Here is a 19,592-nt window from a genome sequence, read left to right on the forward strand (position 1 = left end):
CGGTCCACCCCAACCCATGCAGGGCCCTTGCAGTTCATTGGCCCCCCGGGGCGCTAGGGCAGCACCGTGTTACAATCAGCTTGTGGCTGGAGAGCTGGGACTTAACAGATGGGGAAGGGGGGGCCTCGACTGAGCCACAAGCATCACCAGACCATTGGACTGGAGCAAAGCCAGCAACAGAAACAAGGGGGAGGGAGAAAGGAGGAGCAAGACAGAGAGAGATGAGCCATTAGATCCAGCTACCCCCGTCAGCTTCTAGCGGGGCCCATGCAGGGGGCAGTTAAATATCCCAGGTCACAGGTTGAAAGGAGGCAGGGACCAGCTTTTATTTTAGAGTCAGGGGAGATCAAGAAAACAAGAAAGGTAAAGTGTCCATGAGAGCAAGGGAGTGGGTAAGGCATGTCCGGGATCCCGCACCAGAATGGTGGTCAGGGGCCATCGACCAGGGAGACAGGATGTGGTTTCAGCCGCTGAGTCCCCCGCCAGCCACCTGATTTCCTGGGGAGGACACGGGGCATTACAGACCAAGGCTGAGGTTTTCAGGAGGGAGTGCCCCTGACCCAGTGCACAGCTCTTGGGAAAGCAGACCGGAAACCCCTCTGGATGGGAAGGCAGACTATAGAAGGAGGGTGGTACCCTGATTCATGCAGTGCTTCTCATTCCCGGAGCTCAGCATCCCTTGCAAAGTTGGGGCTGGATCACTATCCCCATTTTAAAGCTGGGGTGTGATTTCTCCTGGGTCACCCAGTGACAGAGCTGGGAATGGCTGATCAGGTAGAGTAGAAGGGTGGGCATCACCTCTGGATACAGCATCAGAGAGGCCATTACTGGCTGCTGCGTCCAGCTCTGGTGTCCACACTTCAGAAAGGATGGTAACCAATTGGAAAGGGTTCAGGAAAGAGCTACAAGAATGATCTGAGGTCTGGAAAACCTGCCTTCCAATGAGGGTCTGAAGAAAGTCAATCTATTGAGTTTATCCAAAACAAATTAAGAGGGGACTTGCTCATGGCCTACAAGTACCTCAGAGGGGAGGAGATTTCTGAGTCAGCCAAGGGCTCTTTAACCTAGCAGGAAAAGACAGAACGAGATCCAGTGGCTGGAGGCTGAAGCTAGACAAATTCAGACTTGAAATAAGGCCTGATTTCTAAGTGATGGTAATTAGCCATCAAACAGCTGACCTAGGGATGGGGAGGATTCTCTGTCATTTTAATTCTTTAAATCAGGCCCGGATATCATTCTAAAAGATCCATGATAGCTCAACCACATGTCATGCACTCGATGCAGGGATCGCTAGGAGAGGCTCTAAGCTCTCTGCTGGCAAGGAGGTCAGACGGGATGATCCGAATGGTCCCTTCTGGCCTTAAACTCTAGGAATACCCAGGGTCTGGAGTCCCAGCGAGACTCTCACCACTAGACCACATTTGCAGGACTGTGAGGAAGGCCTCTCTGCTTCCAGCACTGAGTATTGCATAGCAAAAGCCATCCATCTGCAGTCCTTGTCTGGTCCCTTTCTCCAGAGTATCTGAGACCTCACAATCTACTGTTCTTATCCTCGCAACAGCCCTGGGAGGGAAGGCAGGGCTATGACCCCATTGTACAGATGGAGAACGGAGACGAAGGGACATGCCCTGATCACACAGGGAGACTGTAGCAGAGCAGGGACTTGAGACCTGGTTTCCCAGGCTAGCACCCTACCCAATGCACCATCCTTCCTCTCTACACCCTCACTTCCTGTAACCTTCAAACACTCGTTCCCTGCATCACACCCAAAAGGGAACTGTCTGTTTCTGTTTCACCCGCTCTGCTTCGTGTCTGAAATCCCCAGCCAGGAGAACGCGCGGCCTTGTGTTGCTATGGAGTTTGTTTTGTTTGCTGCCTGCTGCAGACGGAGCCCAACTGCCTGCTCATAAGGCCGTTGCTCATCTGCTACCATCAGCTCTTGCTGGTGACCCACCTGAGCTCAGGAGGTGACAGATCCGGATGTGTGGGCAGTGTCTCTTGGGGACGTGCCGCGGACACACTCACAGGGTCAGTCAGGCAACGGGAAGAGAAGTAACACTGGAAAGGCAGGCGGGGTGGACTTCTTACAGCAATGAAATCTAGTCACTTTTCAAACATGAGTTAAAAGCCATTCCAAGACCATCAGCTGCCCCAGGGTCTCCCTGCCTATTTCTGCGGCTTGACAACCACATTTTCCTGTTTTTAAAACGTGTTTTTCTCTCTCTGGCTGCTGTGAGAAAGAACCATACAGACAAGACACGGAAACTGACAAACCACCTGCCTCTGCAAAGGAAACCGTGAAACTGACTAGACCAAAGCACAAAGCTAACACTCTGGAAAACTGAGAAAGTCTTTCCTCCCCTCTAACCTCTTTCAGGTAGAGTGAGCTTAGCTGTCACTTGTAACAGGAGTAAGGGGGGAGCCATGGACCAGGGCCCCACTGCGTTAGGTGCTGCACACACAGAACAAAATTTCCAGGTACTGCACCTTTTAAAATTGGTTCCATTCCTTTAATTGTAGAAAGCTCAAAAGACGAATAAAACAGTGTAAGCCCTAACTACTATCACAGCTTGCAGGGGTACCTCACCTATGTCAGCTGATAAAAGCAAATCAATAAACCCTTTAAACTATTGGCCCCTACCTACTTGTGTCTTAAATGATGAGCCATAACAACCTCTTAGCATGTATCAGGGCACCGTTTATTCCAGGCATGTACTGTGATCTCTGGAATGCTTAATAGGTGCTTAGGAGGCAGAGTGGCTGGAGAAAAGGCCAAATACATTTATTATTAGCCATAGGAGCACTCAGCTCACACCAAGCCTCCCCAGGCTTCTGGAAACATTTAGTTTGCACTGAGCATGCTCAGACACAGATCTCATGCTAGGCCAGGTCTACACTTAAATGTTTTGCCAGCATGCAATGCTGGTTGGGGTACGATTGTTTTTATGATGTAGCTAGGCCGGCAAAAGCCCTGTTGTAGATGCAGTTATACTGGCAAAAACCTGCTTCTGTCCGATTTCAAACTGGCATGAGCTGTGCCGACAAAAGCTCCTTTTTGCTGGTATAACTGTGTCTACACTAGCAGGATTTTGAAGGTGTAGGGATAGCAGCAGTGTTTTTAAGTACAGACAAGGCCTGTGAGTACAGTCAGACCCACACCGGTATTATCCATCACACACACACTCCCCTGCTAGTCAACTGTGGGTTGATTCTCTCCAGTCTTGCGTAGTCACTTACATATGTGCAAAGTGGGTGTCAAACGCTACTGGTTTGATGCACAAGGTTTGCACAGGTTTAAAGGATGGTTGAAAGGTTCAGGGCGCTGGGGCATCCTGCCTCTACCTGAGCCTCAGTTTACCTAGCTGTACAGTCATTTTGATCTGTCTCCGAGATCTGTCTCTCACGGTGGGAATCAACATTTTATGACTTCCCCACCCTGCAGAGCTGGAGCAAGGATTTATCCCTTAGCATGGTTGGTGTTTCAAAGATGTTAGTTACAAGCCTTAGTATTATGTATTAATAATTTTCCTTTTTGTTTAGCTTTGTTTCCTCAGCCTGGGGCTCTTTTCCCTCTCCAGTTCCAAGTGCCCCTGGGCTTTTGCTTGTACTGGGGAAAAGAAAATTCATAATTCACACAATGGGGGGGGAGAATCTTTGATCTATTTGGCCCCAATCCTGCAAGCGTTTACATTCACTTTTAACTTTACGCACAGGAGTTAGGCCCAGATCCTCAAAAGCATTTAGATGCCTAACTAGTCGCTCAGCACCTAACCACCGAGATCTGAGTCCCACTGAACTCAACAGAAATACTCGTGTGCATCAAGGTAAGCAAGTGGGTGTTTGCAGGATAAAGGCCACAGAGAGGAGGACGCACCTTGGGTCAGCAGCCAGTCAGATCCCATCCCCCTGCATTTCCTAGAATCAGGAATGGAGGGAACTAGAGGGATAAACCCCCTCAGACCTCCTCCTGGCCCTACAGCGCAATTCCAAGTGCTTTGTCCAGTTGGTCTATCCCAAGTGATGGGGTCCCAGCCAGGCCCTCCCCCACGGCCACTATTGCACACCCAAAAGCCCCAGCATAAGCGTTCCCCTGTCAATTCCATCCCGATCGTTCCTAGCTACGGCCCTTTGCACAGGAACACCGGTGTACACAGGGATGGCAGCAGGGCCCCAGGGCTCCGTAGTTTACACACGCTCTCAGTCACGGGGTTGTGCACGTTGCCTGGGCTGGTGTCCCCTGGCTCTGGGTGGGTTTCCACTGATGGTGAAATAGACACACAGAGACACACACGCAGCTGCTTCCCACCACCCACAGGGGATGGGGAAGGTCAGCCAGGTGCCTAGCAGGGGCCTGGGGGCTGGAGGGGGAGAGGCTGGAGTTGAGGAATTCCGGGGGCTGGAGGTTGGGAGCTGGAAGAGGAGAATGCTGGGGGCTGGGAAGAAAGAAGAGTGCAGGATATGGGGGGGGACACTGAAAAAGGGGGGGGCTGGGGAGAAGGGAGGGGGCTGGATATTGAGGGGCTGGGGAACCAGAGGAAGACTGCATACTGGGGGGTGGCTGAAAAAGGGGTGCTGGGGAATGAGGGGGTGGATATGGGGTGGCTGGATGGGAGAAGGGTTAGGGAGAAGAAGGGGGCTGGATAGCAGGAAACTGGGAAGGAGAAGGGGGTGGGGGCGGGATACTGGGGGGCTGGAGAGAAGCGGACTGCGGAGAAGGGGGCTGGAGGTGGGAGGCTGGAGAGAAGGGGGCTAGCTCTGGGGCAGGGGACCGGGCGGCGGGGGACTGGGAAATCCCGGAGGGCGGGGAGTGACTTGCCTCTGCTCCGCAGGCGGCCCAAGCCGAGGCGGAGCCGCTGCTGGGCGCCGGGCGGGCCACACCCCGGGAGGGCCGGCCCGAGAGAGCGCGGAGCGCAGCCCGGCATGGACACCTGAGACGGGGCCCCGCCGCTCGGCTCCCCGGAGAGCCCCCGCGGGAGGATGGGACCCGCCGCGGGAGGTGAGTGAGGGTTGCCCGGCGGCGCTGTCCCGGGACCGGGGTCAACTTCCAGCTGGAGGCAGCGGGGTCCGCCTCCCTCCAGCCCCGGGCGCCCCCCGCCCCAAATCCTCCGCCCCGGCTGCCCGTCCACTCCGCGCCCCCTTGGGCTCCGCGGGCGCATTCCCACGCACCCCCCGGGCGCGGAGCGACTGACCCGGCCCTGGCCCGCTCCGGCTCGGGCGGAGCAGCGAGGCCAGGCTGCCGGGGAGCGGGTGCGCTCGGGCTTGGCTGGGTCCCGCCGCCCACGGGTCTGTTTGGCTGGGTTTCCCCAGTGCCCGTCCTGCTGCCCGGCTTTCCGGGAACGGGGGCCTGCGCGTCCCCTGGGCTCCATTCACAAGGGACGGCGAGGGCAGGGGCCACCTGGTCCCTCCAGCTGCCCGGCGCGGAGACCCCTCTCCCGGCTGGGCCACCAGGGCCGGGAGTCCGTGCGCCCTTCCCCAGCCGAGCACCGCCTGGGTTCTCCCAAGTTTGGTGCCCCAGCGTTGGGGCAGGTGACTCAATAGGGGGCGCTCTTCCCCCGGCGTCAATCCCGACTTCAGTGCCCCAGTCTAGCCCGGGGGGGGCTAGGGTGACCAGATGTCCCTGTGTTCGTGGCGTTGCCTTATATAGGCGCCTATTACCCCCCACCCCCACTTTTCACACTTGCTGACTGGCCACCCTACTGGGGGCGCCTGTTGCTGCGAGGGAAGAGACGGACAAAAATAGTTCCTGATCATCAACACTGTTTAATTTGTGCCAGGGCCTGGCAGGTCTGAGCCCCGGCCCCTCCCGGCCTGGCAGTTCAGAGCCCCGGCCCCTCCAGGCTCCCCACATCAGTTATGAAAATTAAAAAATTGCTTATGCCCCAGCACCTCTCTCCGTGGGAATTAAGCGCCATTCCCACTTCTGCTGCTGACTCGTTTTGTAACTTGGAGCAAGTCTCTGTGATGTGGAAAGGCTGTTAATTTCCTACCTCACAGGGGAATGTTTGTAAAGGGCCTTGAGACCCTTGGGTGGAAGGTGCTGGCGACCTGCAAAATGCATCCTTGCTGAAAAGGGATGTAGGTCTTTTGGGCTCCAAGAATGTAGCTGTCAGAAGCCAAGATTTTCAAAAGTGGCTAGTGATTTTGGGGGCCCCACCTGAAACACCTCAGAGGGGCCTATTTCTCAGGAAGTGCTGAGCACTCCCCTTTGAAAAACTAGCCCCTTTAAAAGAAATTGCAAGTTAGGCTGCCCAAGTCAGCAGTTCCCAAAGTGGGAAACCAGCAGATGGGGTGGCGGTGGCCCCTCGTGTGTGGAGGATGCCATTTTGGGACCTCAGACGCACCGTCCATGTGAGACCACAATGCACGGAGACCACTCTGCCCTACAAAATGGCGCCCTCCGTGCTCTCTGCGGGGTCTCGGGAGGAAATAATGAATTACAGTGGGTTTCGAGCTGGCAAAAAGTTTGGGAACCCCTGCAGGGCTAGCCTTAGGGGTAGGCGACTGCCCAGGGTGCTGTGGTCAAGAGGCAAGAAATAGGGCAGGCCTGGGGTTCGAGGCTGCAGAAAGTGTGTGTGGGGGGGGCGCAGCAGGGGCCAGAGGTGACGGGGCGGGGAGCCCGGGAGCCAGGGGCACCATTTTCCCTAAGGCCGGCTCTGAACCCCTGGCCTAATCACCGTTGAAAATCTTGCCCAGAGTCTGTGAAATCTGACTCTAACCGGGTGACAGCCTTCATGATTTTTCATGTATACCCATGTAGGAGTAGGGGGTGTAAACCCAGGATCCATGTATTCCCTAGAGCCCCTGTAACAATGGGGGGGGGTGTGCGTGGGGTGGAAGGGGATGCAGTGAAAAGTAAGCGCAAAAGTGCTTTCCTCAGCTCAGAGCCCAGGCCCCGGGACACGAGAGAGGAGCAGCCACGCAGCGTGCTGTGACCAGCCAAGGGGAACGGGGGCGTTTCCTTGCTGCTGCGCAATGGTCCAGTTCTGCGGTTGCATACAGTGGGTGGGAGTTCCACTTGGTGCTTCAGAGGCAGGGGGGAAGATACCGTGAGCCGGCTCCACTCCCCCTGCTCCGGCCATGCTGGCTGGCTGTGCTGGGGCGCAGTGGCATACAGCCACGTACAGGGCCTACAGAGACAGAAGGGAACGTGAACAGAGCGGGAGTGGTGCTGATCACCATGAGCTGGATACCCCGTTGCTGCTGGACTCTCTTTCCTGCTGTGTCAGCGAGCTGCTTGTAGCTGCTGCCATCCACGACCCTGCTGGGTGTATGTGCCACTCTGTGCCCATTCCCCCTGGCCAGGGGGTTGCAGTTCCAGGCTTCTCATGGGCAGTGCTCAGAGAGGAACCAGAACTAGGTGCAGGGGCTTGGTGAAAGCTGCCACTCGGCATCACAGAAGATCGGGTGAGGGCTGCCCAGATGGTCTGACTAGACCCTCAGTAACAAGCACCTTTCTCCCGTCCACTTCCCTGCAGTATCCGGTTCGTTCTAAAGCCTTCCTTCAGGAGGTCTGCTTTCTATCACCGGCTGAGCGATTCATGGGGGGGAACGTTTCTGCTGCCGTGAAACGCGGTCTCCCTGGAGTAAATTGGAGATGGGGGGGATACGAGTTAAGGCTGAAGTTTGTCGGCGGTAACTGCTTGGAAAGCCGCAGCGCCAACCTCTGCCATTGCCAGGTCCCAGCCGCACAGAGCTCGTGTTTGGGACAGGCACAGAAGACAAATGTTTCCAGGCAGGGCCGGTACGCAGTTGGCATCCCAGGGGCCAGGCTTAGCTCTGTCGGCTGAGCTGGGCCATCAAGGCCATAGGCGTCCATCGGGGCTGGGAGGGCTTTTGCTCCACGCTGAGAGCAGTGTCCGTGGGTGACCAGTCTGCTGCTGGCATGGCGCCCCGCTCAGGTGGTCAAGCTCTTGGCCCTGGGCCGTTGCCAGGGGACAGGCCTGGCCCTAGCAAACAGGAAGGCAGTGCAATGAAAGGGACATGCCTTCATGGCTGAGAGGGCTTCCAGTGTTGCCGCTGGCTCTCCTTTCCCGTCCCAGGAAAGCTCCTCGCCTTGAAAAGCTGCGGACAGGCTGCCCTGGGCCCCACGTTTCCTGGGAGAGCCTCAGGTTTCACAGATTTGTATCACAGCCTGCTGGGTCCGGCCCAGAGGGGACGAGAGCAGCACTGGGCCATGGTGCCTGGTTCTCTTATGGGGCAGGACAGGGCGGGGAAAGCACACCAGGAAGGCAGCTCAGGGTCCCCTTCGGAGCCCATCCCCACGGCTGCTTTCAGGGTGAATTTCCTGCAGGTGAAAGGTGCTTGGCAGGCAGCCCGGGGGTCTGGATGTATCCATGGCCAGGTACAGCCGGGGCATTGGCAAGTGGGCTCCCGCCAGCCGTGACAGCGTCGGTTGCTCTCCTTGGCCTTTTGCTGGGGCTACCAGCGAGGGGCGGGGGCCATTATTGCTGATTGGCCTGTGCTGGATTGGAACAAGCCACCTAGTGGTGGAAGACCCCCGGAGCCCCCGGCCTAAGTCCCATGTCCCCCAGCCTCAGGCTGGACTGGAGTTGGAGGTGAAGGTCTCTGCATCCCATCCTGGTCCCCTGAGCCATCCAACCCCCACAGCACACAACAAACGCACACACCCCGTGCACACTGCCTCTTAATTAGCAGAGGGGAAAGTTGCTGAGCAATACATGGTCCCTCGTGAGACACCGCCTCCCCTCTCAAGAGTCCTTCCCACAGCTGGGACCTGAGCCCCGTTTTCCCACGTTGAAAGACCGAGCATTGGCCACCCTGGCTTCCAGAACAGGCCTGCTCAGGGTTTAAGCCGTAAGAGGCTCTTGGTTAAAAACCAGGCCTGGGCCTTTAAGGAGAGCAGGGCGGGGAGGTAAAGCCGACGTCAGGGGCAGTGGCCAGGAAGTGGCCAGGGAGTGCCTGGCTGAGCAGGAGTTCCTCTGGGGATGGCGGGGCTGATAAGCAGAGATTGTTCATTGTTCCACCCCTGCTCAGACCAACGGACTGTAACCGGAACATGGGCCAAAGTGCTGGAGTTTCCTGTCCCGCACAATGGCAGGGAACCGAGCCCGGGGCCCTGTAATGTCTCCAGCATACAGTATTATTCCTATGTATATTACCGTAGCACCTAGGACTGGGCCCCCATGGTGCTAGGCTCTGTGCAGACAGAGCAAAGGGATGGCCCCTGCCCCAGAGAGCTTACAATGTAAGATGAGACGTCAGGTGGGGTACAGGTGAACTAAGGAGTCCCAGGAAACAATGGCCAATGTGACAGGCAGGGCTCCCTGCACACCAGCGATTTAGCTGTCATCCGTAGGCATCATGGCAGTGGAGAGCTGGGAGGGATTTAAAGGAGGACAAGGAGTTCCTTTTGCAGATGTTTCCAGGGAGCTCCTCCCAAGCATGGGGGGGCAGCCTGGGGGAAATCCCCAGGTCCTCATTTGAACGCTAGCTTGTCTGGGCAGCCCCTCTGCTGAGGGTCTGGAGACACAGGTCAGTGCCTGTATCAGAGACGTTCTACGTGGACGTGCCCTCAAAATTCCCTCAGCCTGTCGTGTCTTGGGGCTGCACAAGGGCATCCAAGCCTTGCCATAAGGAGGCATCATGGCAGAGAGTCAAGGGGAGGGAATGGGAACTGAGAGAGGGGAAAGGGAGAAGGGAAGCACTGGGAGCCGAAGGAGAGAAAGAAGGGGTGAGAAATGACTGCAGGGTCGGGGGGAGAGGCAGGTGTGGAACCAGGACCACCAGGTAGAATCACCGTCCCACCAGCCTAGGGAGTCACGGATTTGGGGGTGACACAGTGGGGTCTCTGGTAACCCCACTGCTGAGGGCCATCCCGGTGTGGCCTGGCGGAGAGAGAGCTGGGAGAGAGGAAACAGCGTCCGTGGCCTGGGGCTCGTGTTACCATCAGCACCGCAGCTGCGGCCGGTCTTTGTCTCCAGTGCTCGGACTGGCAGCCTGGCCCCAGCTGGGCTGATGGCTCCGGAGAATGAGCGGATGCACCGCAGGTCCTGCTGCCTGGGGCTTTGATTCCCAAGGATCTCCCTCCTCGCCCTCCAGCGGTTCAGCTCCTGAGCCTTTCCTGCATCTCGGGCATTGTAAAGCATTCGGACGCCTCCCTCGGCACGGGCTCCCCTGGGGCCCAGCCTGACCGCCCAGGGAACTGAACCCCCTGCTTCTCCCCGGGACATGGGTAGCGACAGGTCGAGCTTTCCACACACACCCCTCTGCCAGCCAACCTCGACCCTGACCCGAGGGGGGAGCTCAGGCTCCTGGCACTGGACTAACACCCACCAACCTGCTCTGCCCAAGCTGCTGACCAGGTCCCGATGCCCAGGTGCTGGTGTCTGGGCAGGATTGGAGCTAGAGGTGGAACCCTGAGTCACCCAAGCCCCGTGAATGCTTCCTGTCAGTAAACATCTGACCCTTAAATGGGGAGACAGGCAGGTCCTCCCTAGCCCCACAGCCATCGCAATGCACCAGAGGACCCACTAGGTGTCGCCGATTACCCAGACGAGGGGAACCAAGCCGAGCGTGCATAACTCCGAACCCTGCCTACAGCTGCCTCGTGGGTGGATCGAACCCGCTCTCCGGCAGAGACCTGTGGGGCTGACTTTTTCTTACCCTGCAGCAACACTGGCATAGCTTGTCATGCCAGGAAAGCTTCACTGAATTGATCTGTCCTACATAACGCCTGGCATCTAGATTTCAACCCCTCCCACGCCCCGCTGCCCTGCTGTGGCCCATCAGTACAAAGTTATGCCCGCTGAGTTGGCAGCTTGTCCATAGCAGGGCATTCTGGGGTAGCTGGGGTAGCTACACACGGTCCTAACAGGCCCTGGGGTGGACGAGAAGGTAGGGTCAGACCCGTCTGCAGCGGTGTCGGTCCCAGGATATTGGAGATTCAAGAGGGGTGAGGTCATATCTTTCAAGGGACCAACTGCCTGGTGAGAAAGACACACTTTCGAGCTTACCCAGAGCTCTTCTCTGAGCCACTGGGGTCAGACCTGTCAGACTGGAGTTCTGGGTGGCCTTTTGTTATACGGGCTTTGTTAATTTCTCTGGTTCTGGTGTTGCACATGCAGACAGCATGACGTCGCCTCCGGAGCAGAGCTCACCTGTTCCAGATCCCTGCCCCTACGCCCTAACTCCTGCGCACTGGGGTGCAGGGAGCCCCAATCCATGATACTCTTGGGGTGCAGATCCCTTTATGCAGTTCCCCATATCGTGCTCCTGGCTCTAAGCAGCAGGATCACACTGATTCCACTGTATTGAAGGCCCTCTGCACCAAAGAAAGGGGAGCAGGATTTGCCCCTATAGGCTGGGTGGGGAAGCCCTGGCTGGCTGACCCTCAGAGAAGTGGCTGTGCTGTATGGAAGTATCCTGGAGAGATGCCTCCAACCACCAGTGTGAACGGAAGGGTCTCAGACCAGCTGGTTCCCTGAAAGAATGGCCATAGCCATGGGAAGGAGTTTATGTGGCTGCTACAAGAGGAACAGGCAGATAGCTGGGGCTCTGGACCTGCTGGAGGGGATGATGGAGGGCATCGAGTCTGAAATCCTACACTCCTCGGAACCAAAGGTTTCACTCCCATCAGGATCTAACTCAGCCTGCATATTTCTGCAGTTTACTGTGTGTGTGGATGATCCCTTTGAGTCCATGGTCCTGTCTGTGCAGCGTAGATGCCGACGACCCCAGGGCACTGGTCCTAGGAATCTGGATCACTCATTGGCCAAGTATTGCAGGGTCATGGGTATCCAGTCAATCTCTGTGCCCTAGGGAGCGTGATTCCCACACACCACCTTTCTGGTTTGAACAACACATGCCCCTTTTCAGTACAAGAGCTCACGTTTGCCCAGCCGTTGCCTGGGGAACTGCTCTCCTCTGGAGTGGGTGTAATCAGGGTGTTCCCCAGTGCTCCTGGGCACTGAGCTGAGTACCTGGTGCAGGTAACTCTTTGCAGAGCAGCAGGATCAATCCAGGTGAGAGGCAGGGCTCCTGCCCATGTTTGTTTGTGCCAGGGCTGGGTTGCTTCAGAAACTGCGTTAGCAGCTTGACATCAGCTGCCTGCCAGAATCAGCCTGGGTTTCATGCTCAGACAGAGGAAAGTCCTAGATGGCCACCACGTACTGGGGGCAGGCGGTTCCATTCTTGGGAAGGAGCTAGAGCGGCTGGGTGAATTTAGTTAGTGGTTGAAAAAGGAAAGTCCCTCCCAATCAGCCAGTTCCCCCTCACCTCTTCCCTCCTTTCATGCCAGATGCAACTGGGAGATGCTAGTGGGTCACAGATATTTAGGGCTCAAAAGAAGGACAGGGGGTCACCCCAACCCTTTCCTCTCCCCTGCTGCAGGGTGTTTTAATGTGAGATGCTAAAGGTGGCAGATTTTGGAAGATGTGACCAATAGTATATCCCTCTAATTACCTATAAGTAATGATAGTGGTTAAACATGCATTGCCAATAGGGGGCGGTGTGCTGCTGGGGGGTGCCATCTTTCGGACGACACGTACAATGGAGGCTCTGAACATTCATTGTTGTTAAAGATCCCATGGCACATTTAATAAAAGCAGCAGGGTTGGCCTTTGTGAAGTTCTCATCTGGGTACCTGCACGCTGTTTCCCTGTATTTCAGTTAGGATAGGATTCTTTTTCACTTCCTATCTTAAGCTGCTTTGCAGAAATACTGTACGCTGCGGGGTTCCCCACCAGAGACAGCTACATTTCAGGCCTGGGTGAAGTGAACCTTGTACAGATAAAGTTTGGAAAGTTTTTGAAGAGAGAAACTGCTCTCCAAGAGTTAAATTGATCCATTAAATGGATCGAACTGCAGGCTTACTCAGCAATTGGTGTTTGTTGTACAAGAACTGTTGTGAGTTAGTTACAAACCTCTTTTTATTCAGAAGAAATCACGAATCTATTTTCCTCTCCTTTTTGCTTTAGGTCACGAGCTGTGGACCTTCATACTGTGGGGTGGGCTGCTGCTGGCCACGCGACTTGCTCTAGGAACTGTGGAAGAAACCTGCAACTGCAGTACAGTTGTGGCCTTCTCTGATTTTCAGGCCGCTCCAGCCCTCCAGACATGCTGTTTGAACTTCACCAGGACTGAAATTCACTCCCTGGACTGGAGCCTCTTTGGTGGAGTAACAGGCCTGAGAGAGCTATACCTCTCGCATTGCAGCGTATTGGACATTGTCAATGCACCAGGGGTGCCCGTCATGCTGGAGATTTTGCACTTGGATCACAATCGGTTGGAAAAGCTTCCAGAAAGTTTCCTAGAAGATGCCCCCCGATTGAGGGTCCTTCGCTTGGACGGCAACAAGCTTCACAAGCTGCCCAAATCCTTCCTGAGAGCTTCCACCCAAATCCAAGAGGTTAACCTTGGCTTCAATGACTTGGCCTCCCTTCCCTCCAGTGTCTTTAAGCCATCTCTCACCAGGCTCGGCCTCTCCAACAATAGCTGGGATTGCACCTGCACCTTGTTCAGTGACCTGGAGAAGTATCCCCGAGAGCCACCCAGCGGGGACATGCAGGGCTCTGTCGTGGTGTGCAGCACCCCTGAGCGTTACCGCAGCATGGACATCCGAGACATCGGTAAGAAGGAGCTCTGCCGAGCACACAGCTTGACCGCCCTCTTCATCTGCCTGCCCCTGGTGGTCATTTTAGCCCTGGTCGCCTGGTGCTTTTGCAGGCAGAAGAGAAAGACGGGCTCTGCCCTCAGCCGCAGTCCGGAGTGCCACCTGGCCACAGCGGAGAGGAACGGTGCCAAGGGGCTGGCAGAGCATCACCACTATATCCAGTGTGAGCTGCCCACTGCCCCCACCGAGAGCGAGAAGAACATGCTGCTGAGGAACCAGATCCTGCTGAAGCCTTCCACCGCCCTGCTGGGGAGCGACCGGGACCTCTACGAAGAGGTGGAAATCAAGCTGGGGGCCTTGGATGATTCCTTGGTGCTGGTCAACGATGGGAGCCTCGACCAGGAGACGGGCCCCGAGGGGGCCTCCCCGGTGGCGGCAGCAGCAGACGAACTGGCGGGCAGCGAGCTGGAAGCGGAGACGGTGAGCGTGACGGACGTCCTGAAGGACTCGGTGGACCGAGAGAAGCTCTACATGAGCCAGGCGGTGGATTATTACAACCTGGTGCCTGCCATCGAGCTGGAGGACTCCGACCACCAGGAGTACGAGAACATTGACCTGCACTGAGGCTTGGCCACTGAGGTGTCCTGGGAACCTGGGGCCGTGTCCTGGGAACCTGGGGCCGTATCCTGCCCTTGCTGACATCCAGCGCACTCCTGGGGGTGAGAGGGGATGGGAGCTAGCGCAGGATGCAGCTGGAAGGCAGTGAATGGATATCTTGTCAGTCAAACGACCGTTGTCATGTCGATCCATTGGACTGGAGCGAGAGCAATTGTACATGAGGTATAAATGTCTGGAAATGACTCCGGCTGGCTCATTGCAGAGTGGGACGTGCTGCCTTCCGAATTCCCACCCCCTCCACCCTCAAACCCCCTTTGCCTCTCACGGTCCGGTCTTCCCGCACATGTCCCGCATCATAGGCTCCCGTGGCCGCCCACGACTGGCGGTCAGGGGCCAGCCGTCCTTAGCAGGGCTTCGTGCTGCTCCCTGAATGCCCTGGAAAACAACAGGGGTTCAGGTCAGGAAACTATCCGACCCTCTCCGGCGCGGCGTGATTCCCGTCCTTCTGCTGAGGGGGTCGGCACCGCAGCGGCTGCGTGTCCCGCTCCTGCTGGCCCGGGCATGCAGTGGAGGGAGCGTGTCGAGGAGTCGCAGCACCTCTTGCTCCACCGCACGTGCACCGAGCAGGGGGCACGGAGCCGTCGGGGCACGGAGCCGTCAGCGCGACCCCGCGGGCAGGAGGCAGCTGGAGACGGGTCGTGGGCATGGGGAGCGGGAAGCCCCAAGAACGAGGTGGTGGTACTGACACGGGTTGGGTCTGAAAAAGGCTCGGGTTGGGTTTTGGTCTCCCTCAGGCTTGAATTAGACCCAAGCAGGCCTCTGCCACGCTCCCACCCCTGGCCTGGTTCTGCTCCTGCCTTCGGGGTGCAGGTCGGGACTATCTCCATCAAAGTCACTGGGGTGACCCGGGTGCAAAACCAGCATGAGTGGGAGGAGGCTCAGGCCCTGGAAATCCAAGGCTGCTCTGCTGGGGACAGGGCAGGGTCGCTGCGGGAAGAGGAGGGACCCAACGGTGAGGTGTCCTCGCGGCCCTTGCTGTCCAGAGATGGGCTGTGCCTCTTTAGAGAGTCCCTGCATTTCCCTGCAGGGCAGAGAGGGGACCGGCCACAGCTCCTGGTACCCCAAACCCCACAGCGTTAACAACGACCAGTGCCCTGGGGCACGAGGGCAGCAGCAGAGCTGAGCTCCCAGCTCCTGGCCCTTTAACATCTGGGAGGAAAGTCATTTATTGCTGCAGGGACGTACAACACTGGGACGACGCAAAGCAGAACAGGCCAGCTCCCCTCTCCCCTTGGCTCGGGCTAAGGAGCTCAGGATCTGGCCCTGCGTGTGTTGCTTATGAGGCAGCCAGTCACCACGCCCGCCCTGCTGCCGCAAGAGTCACTGACATCAGCCCCTCGTCCTGTGGCTCCAGGGCTCCCTAGGCCTGAGCGTGGCAGGGGTGTGGGCTGGTGGCTGGAGCACAGGAGTGGGAGGCAGGAACGCCACATTCTAATTCCTCTTCTGCCACTTCCTGTCTGGGCGGCTGTGGGCACATCTGCTCCTCTCTGTGCCCCTAGCTGCCCTGTGGGGTAAAGCTGACCTGGCCCCCAGAGCTGGGAGGCTTCATTCAGCGTGCAGAGCACAGCAGGAAGCTGAGAAGTGCTGAGCTAAGCAGGCTTTGCAGCTGGCCGGCCCTGCTGCTGGGCCACGCGGGTGTTGGCCTCGGACAAGGGCCAGATCCAGCCACAACCACCCAGTCCCCAAACCCTTGTCTGGCCTCTCTGGCTCATGCTCCCAGGGGCCCCAGTGCAGAGCTGTGTCAGGCTATGGGGGGAGGCAGGCGGCTGGTGAGGGGCATTTTATCCTTGTTGGAGTAATGAGGATCTCCTGGTTTTCCTCCTTTGAACCCCAGCCTCGTGCCCACCCCCTCCTCGCTGTCTCTTCCTTCCCGCCAGCTGTGGGGGCTCAATGGGATAGGATTCCCGCTGCCCTGGAGCCAGCCAGAGACACGCCCAGAGCTCCCGCCCTGCCCCAGGCACTGAGTGTGGGCGCAGGGTGCAGTCCTTGCCCGCCGGGACAGCCATGAACCGACCCTGCCTACAGCCAGCTGGCATGCTGCTGGAGCCCGGGCAAGCCAGCAAAGGGGACCCCTCCCCACGGGCCACAGGCAAAGCAGCTGAGGCTGAAGGATGGTTTTATGAGCAGCCATAATAGCTTCAACCCGAGGCCGACTTCTCCTGGAGATCGACTCCGCAGCTTATCTTTATGAGGCCCGTGATGCTGCAACAGCCATGGCCCCTGCCGTGGCGCTGCTGGGATCCCGCCGCCTTTCCTGGGCGGGTATGTGGAGGATCCCTGTTTCCACTCGGACCAGCCCACGGCGCTCTGTGCAGGGCAGCGTCTAGAGCCAGGCCGAGGCTTTCACAGTGGGTTCGGCCTCGCAGGGGACACAGGATCAGCAGTGTCGGTGTATCCCTCCCACCGCTGCGGACTTCTCCTGGGCTGCCCAGCCCAGCCCCACCCTGCCGTGGGTGATGTGTACCCTTTGCACAGGGAAGCTGTCACCAGAGCAGGCCGGCTGTAAATAAGGGCTATTTACTGCCCTCTCCTCTGAGCTGGGCTCCAGTGGGAAAGAGGAGAAGGGAGCGGAGGGGTTGTAAATCATCCCCTACCCGGGGCAGGGCCAAGGCAGAGCTCAACGGATACATCCACTGAACCCTGCAGGGAGCATAGGCTGCTGCCACTCCTACCTCAGCCCCTCACCAGGGCCCTGCCCTCTGCCCGTGGAGTTTCTGCCCAGACAGCCCAACCCCCTGCTGCCCTCGTATGGCCTACGGGCAGCACTGGGGTCCCCCTGAACCCCAGGGTCCTTCACTCCAGCTGCCACAGCTCCTCCTTGGAAGAGTCGCTGCGGCCAGTGCAAAGAATCCTGGCACACAAAGGCTCAAGGAGGCAGAGGACGAAAGGAGACGGGAGGGAGCGAGGGCTGTGTGGGGGACGGAGCAGTGGGCGGCAAGGAATTAATTCCTTCCTTTCTCCGAGGCCACCAGGCTCTGGGAACTGAGACTTTCCTGGATGCCAGGGAAAGGAGCAGTCTAGGCTGGCGTTAACCCTCCATGGAGAGACGTACTGGCCCCAGGAAGGAACGGCAGAGTTTCGGGGAACATTTCATTAACAGTCACTCAGCCTCAGTGCCGGAAGGACAAGCAGGTTCACCAGGCACACCCCGAACCTGCAGCCCTCTCCTGGGAACCGACTAGCTCCCAAAGTGACCTGCTCCTGCATGGCCTGGATCTCTCATAACCTTCAGGCTGGATTCTCCCCTAGTTACCACAGCTTCAGCAGGTGCAAAGATCTGACTGGGGATAGGGGGAAGAAAGGGGTGCAGAATGCTGACTATAGCTGGCCTTACCAGACGTACCAGCACTAGACATAAGGCAGGGCTGTGAGATGAAAGAGCTCCAAGAAGGGGAGGGACAGAACATGTTGATATCTCCGTTAGAGGAAGCCGCATTTCCTGCAAAGAATATCGCTCAGCAATCTCTGCTTGGCAAGGAGCCCCTGCCCCATATGTTGGTGCTTTGTTTTGATTTGAGTATTTATTTATATCCCACCAATGCTTTCTTCCAGGGGTTTACTTCAGGGTAAGTCCAAAACACACAGCAGCAAACTAGTTATGACTCAACACCAAGGCGGGATCAATATCCACCAGGGTCTGGAAGTGAGGGTGCTTAGTACCGTGGAGACGCGCAGGGAATACAGTTTCCTTCCAGAGGGGTTGGAGGAAAGGCAGAGTCTTTTAAACAATAGCACGTGGACAGCTCCGCCTCTTCCCCGTGGAAATAAAAAATGGTTAACAAGATAATGCATTTAGTTTTCTCAATGCCAGTGAAATATATAAGACCCAGAGGGGCTACAGAAAAATATACTTAATCTGCATATGTAAATTAAACAAAGAAATTGCACATCAGGCTTTAATGGGATCTAACATGTTTCACAATATCTTCATTAACATGTACTGACGAGCAGGTCAGTACCCCAAGGGTGATCCCTGAGGATTCCAGCAGGAAATGCAGCTGGAGGACACATCCAGGCAGGAAGGTGAGAGCATTACTGGGACACGCATGCCATGCTAGAAAGCAAACCCCAGAAAGCTCCTGGGCTGGCCTGCCATTCTTTGTGTATCTGCCTGCAGCTGTGGTGCTGGTCATCCTAGCGTGCTATGTTAGGCTTCCACCACGCCTGCTTCGTTACTTTGTGTTTAGTTATTTCCCCCCCCCAGAGACAGAGCAGTGTGGTATCCTCACTCAAGAGACTGGAAACTATTTTATGTTCCATTGCAGCTTTCCTTTTTAATCTCAAGGGGAGCTAGTTCAAGTCCATCATGCTGTGAGAAACTGGCTCCTTTCTAGCCTTGAACAAACTTGGTCACCAAAGGGCACTCAACTCAGTAATTCAATAAAGATGTGCTTGAGGGATGCCAAACTGCTCAGAGTCTCAAAGCCAGATTGGGTGCCTGTGAACAGAGTGGCTGCCTCCTGGGCACTCCCTCCTGGGCTGAGGTCACTCTGCTGGCACCCTGCCTCAGTTTCCACATTCTCAGGGCTCACTCACTCAAGCTACCCAACAAACTCTGGTTCTGCTACTGCCCCGCCCCCCAGGCTGGGTTTATTAAAAGAACAAAACCATTCCCAAAACAGGTTTCAGAATAACAGCCGTGTTATTCTGTATCCGCAAAAAGAAAAGGAGGACTTGTGGCACCTTAGAGACTAACCAATTTATTTGAGCATAAGCTTTCATGAGCTACAGCTCACTTCATCGGATGCATTCCCAAAACAGAGTTTCTTAAAATCCCCATCAAGTCTGTACTCCGCATCTTTCCTATGCAGATGGGGGGGGAGTCATCCAGGCTATCCCAGCCTGCGGCCTCTTTCTGGAGACTCAGGACTCCCTATGGGGAACCTACTCACTGCCCCCTCCCCAATTCTCCCTGGGCATCACCCTCCCTGCTGTTCTTTATTGGGGAACCAGCCCCTCCGGACTCAGCTGGTTCTGCTGATTAATCTTCACCCCCCATCCCAGATGTGACAGGCAAGGCTCATTAGATGGGTCACACAAGCCTGGTCCAGCTCTTAAAGGGTCAGGCTGCCCCAGGTCAGTGCAGAAGACTTCAGTGCCTGCGGGGTCCCCCGTCCGCTGTGCTGGGGCAGAGAAGTGGAGAGGTTGGCTGGAGTTTTTCTCCTGTGTTCAATGAAGTGAAGGGAGGTGAGAGCTCAGCAGCGTCGCCAACCCCAAATGTTCAAAAATCATGAGATTATGTACAAATAATCGATCTGGAGTTTGTTTTATTTGCCTTTTGCTTGTTGAGCCTTTAGGGTGCACAGGGGTCACATTTGGAAGCTTTCGCCTCAGCCACGAGGGC

General features: G+C 56.7%; 1 protein-coding gene across 1 annotated transcript; it reads left to right on the forward strand.

The window, feature by feature from the left end:
- The first annotated feature begins 4,893 nt into the window (after positions 1 to 4,893).
- On the forward strand, positions 4,894 to 14,430 carry LOC144269048 (uncharacterized). The gene is made up of 2 exons (XM_077824520.1): positions 4,894 to 4,996; positions 12,936 to 14,430. Exons 1-2 carry the CDS (start codon positions 4,978 to 4,980, stop codon positions 14,192 to 14,194), a joined length of 1,278 nt encoding a protein of 425 aa, XP_077680646.1. The 5' UTR covers positions 4,894 to 4,977; the 3' UTR covers positions 14,195 to 14,430.
- The last annotated feature ends 5,162 nt before the right edge of the window (positions 14,431 to 19,592 follow it).

This window comes from Eretmochelys imbricata, chromosome 8 (assembly GCF_965152235.1).
Source record: "Eretmochelys imbricata isolate rEreImb1 chromosome 8, rEreImb1.hap1, whole genome shotgun sequence".
NCBI lineage: Eukaryota > Metazoa > Chordata > Testudines > Cheloniidae > Eretmochelys > Eretmochelys imbricata.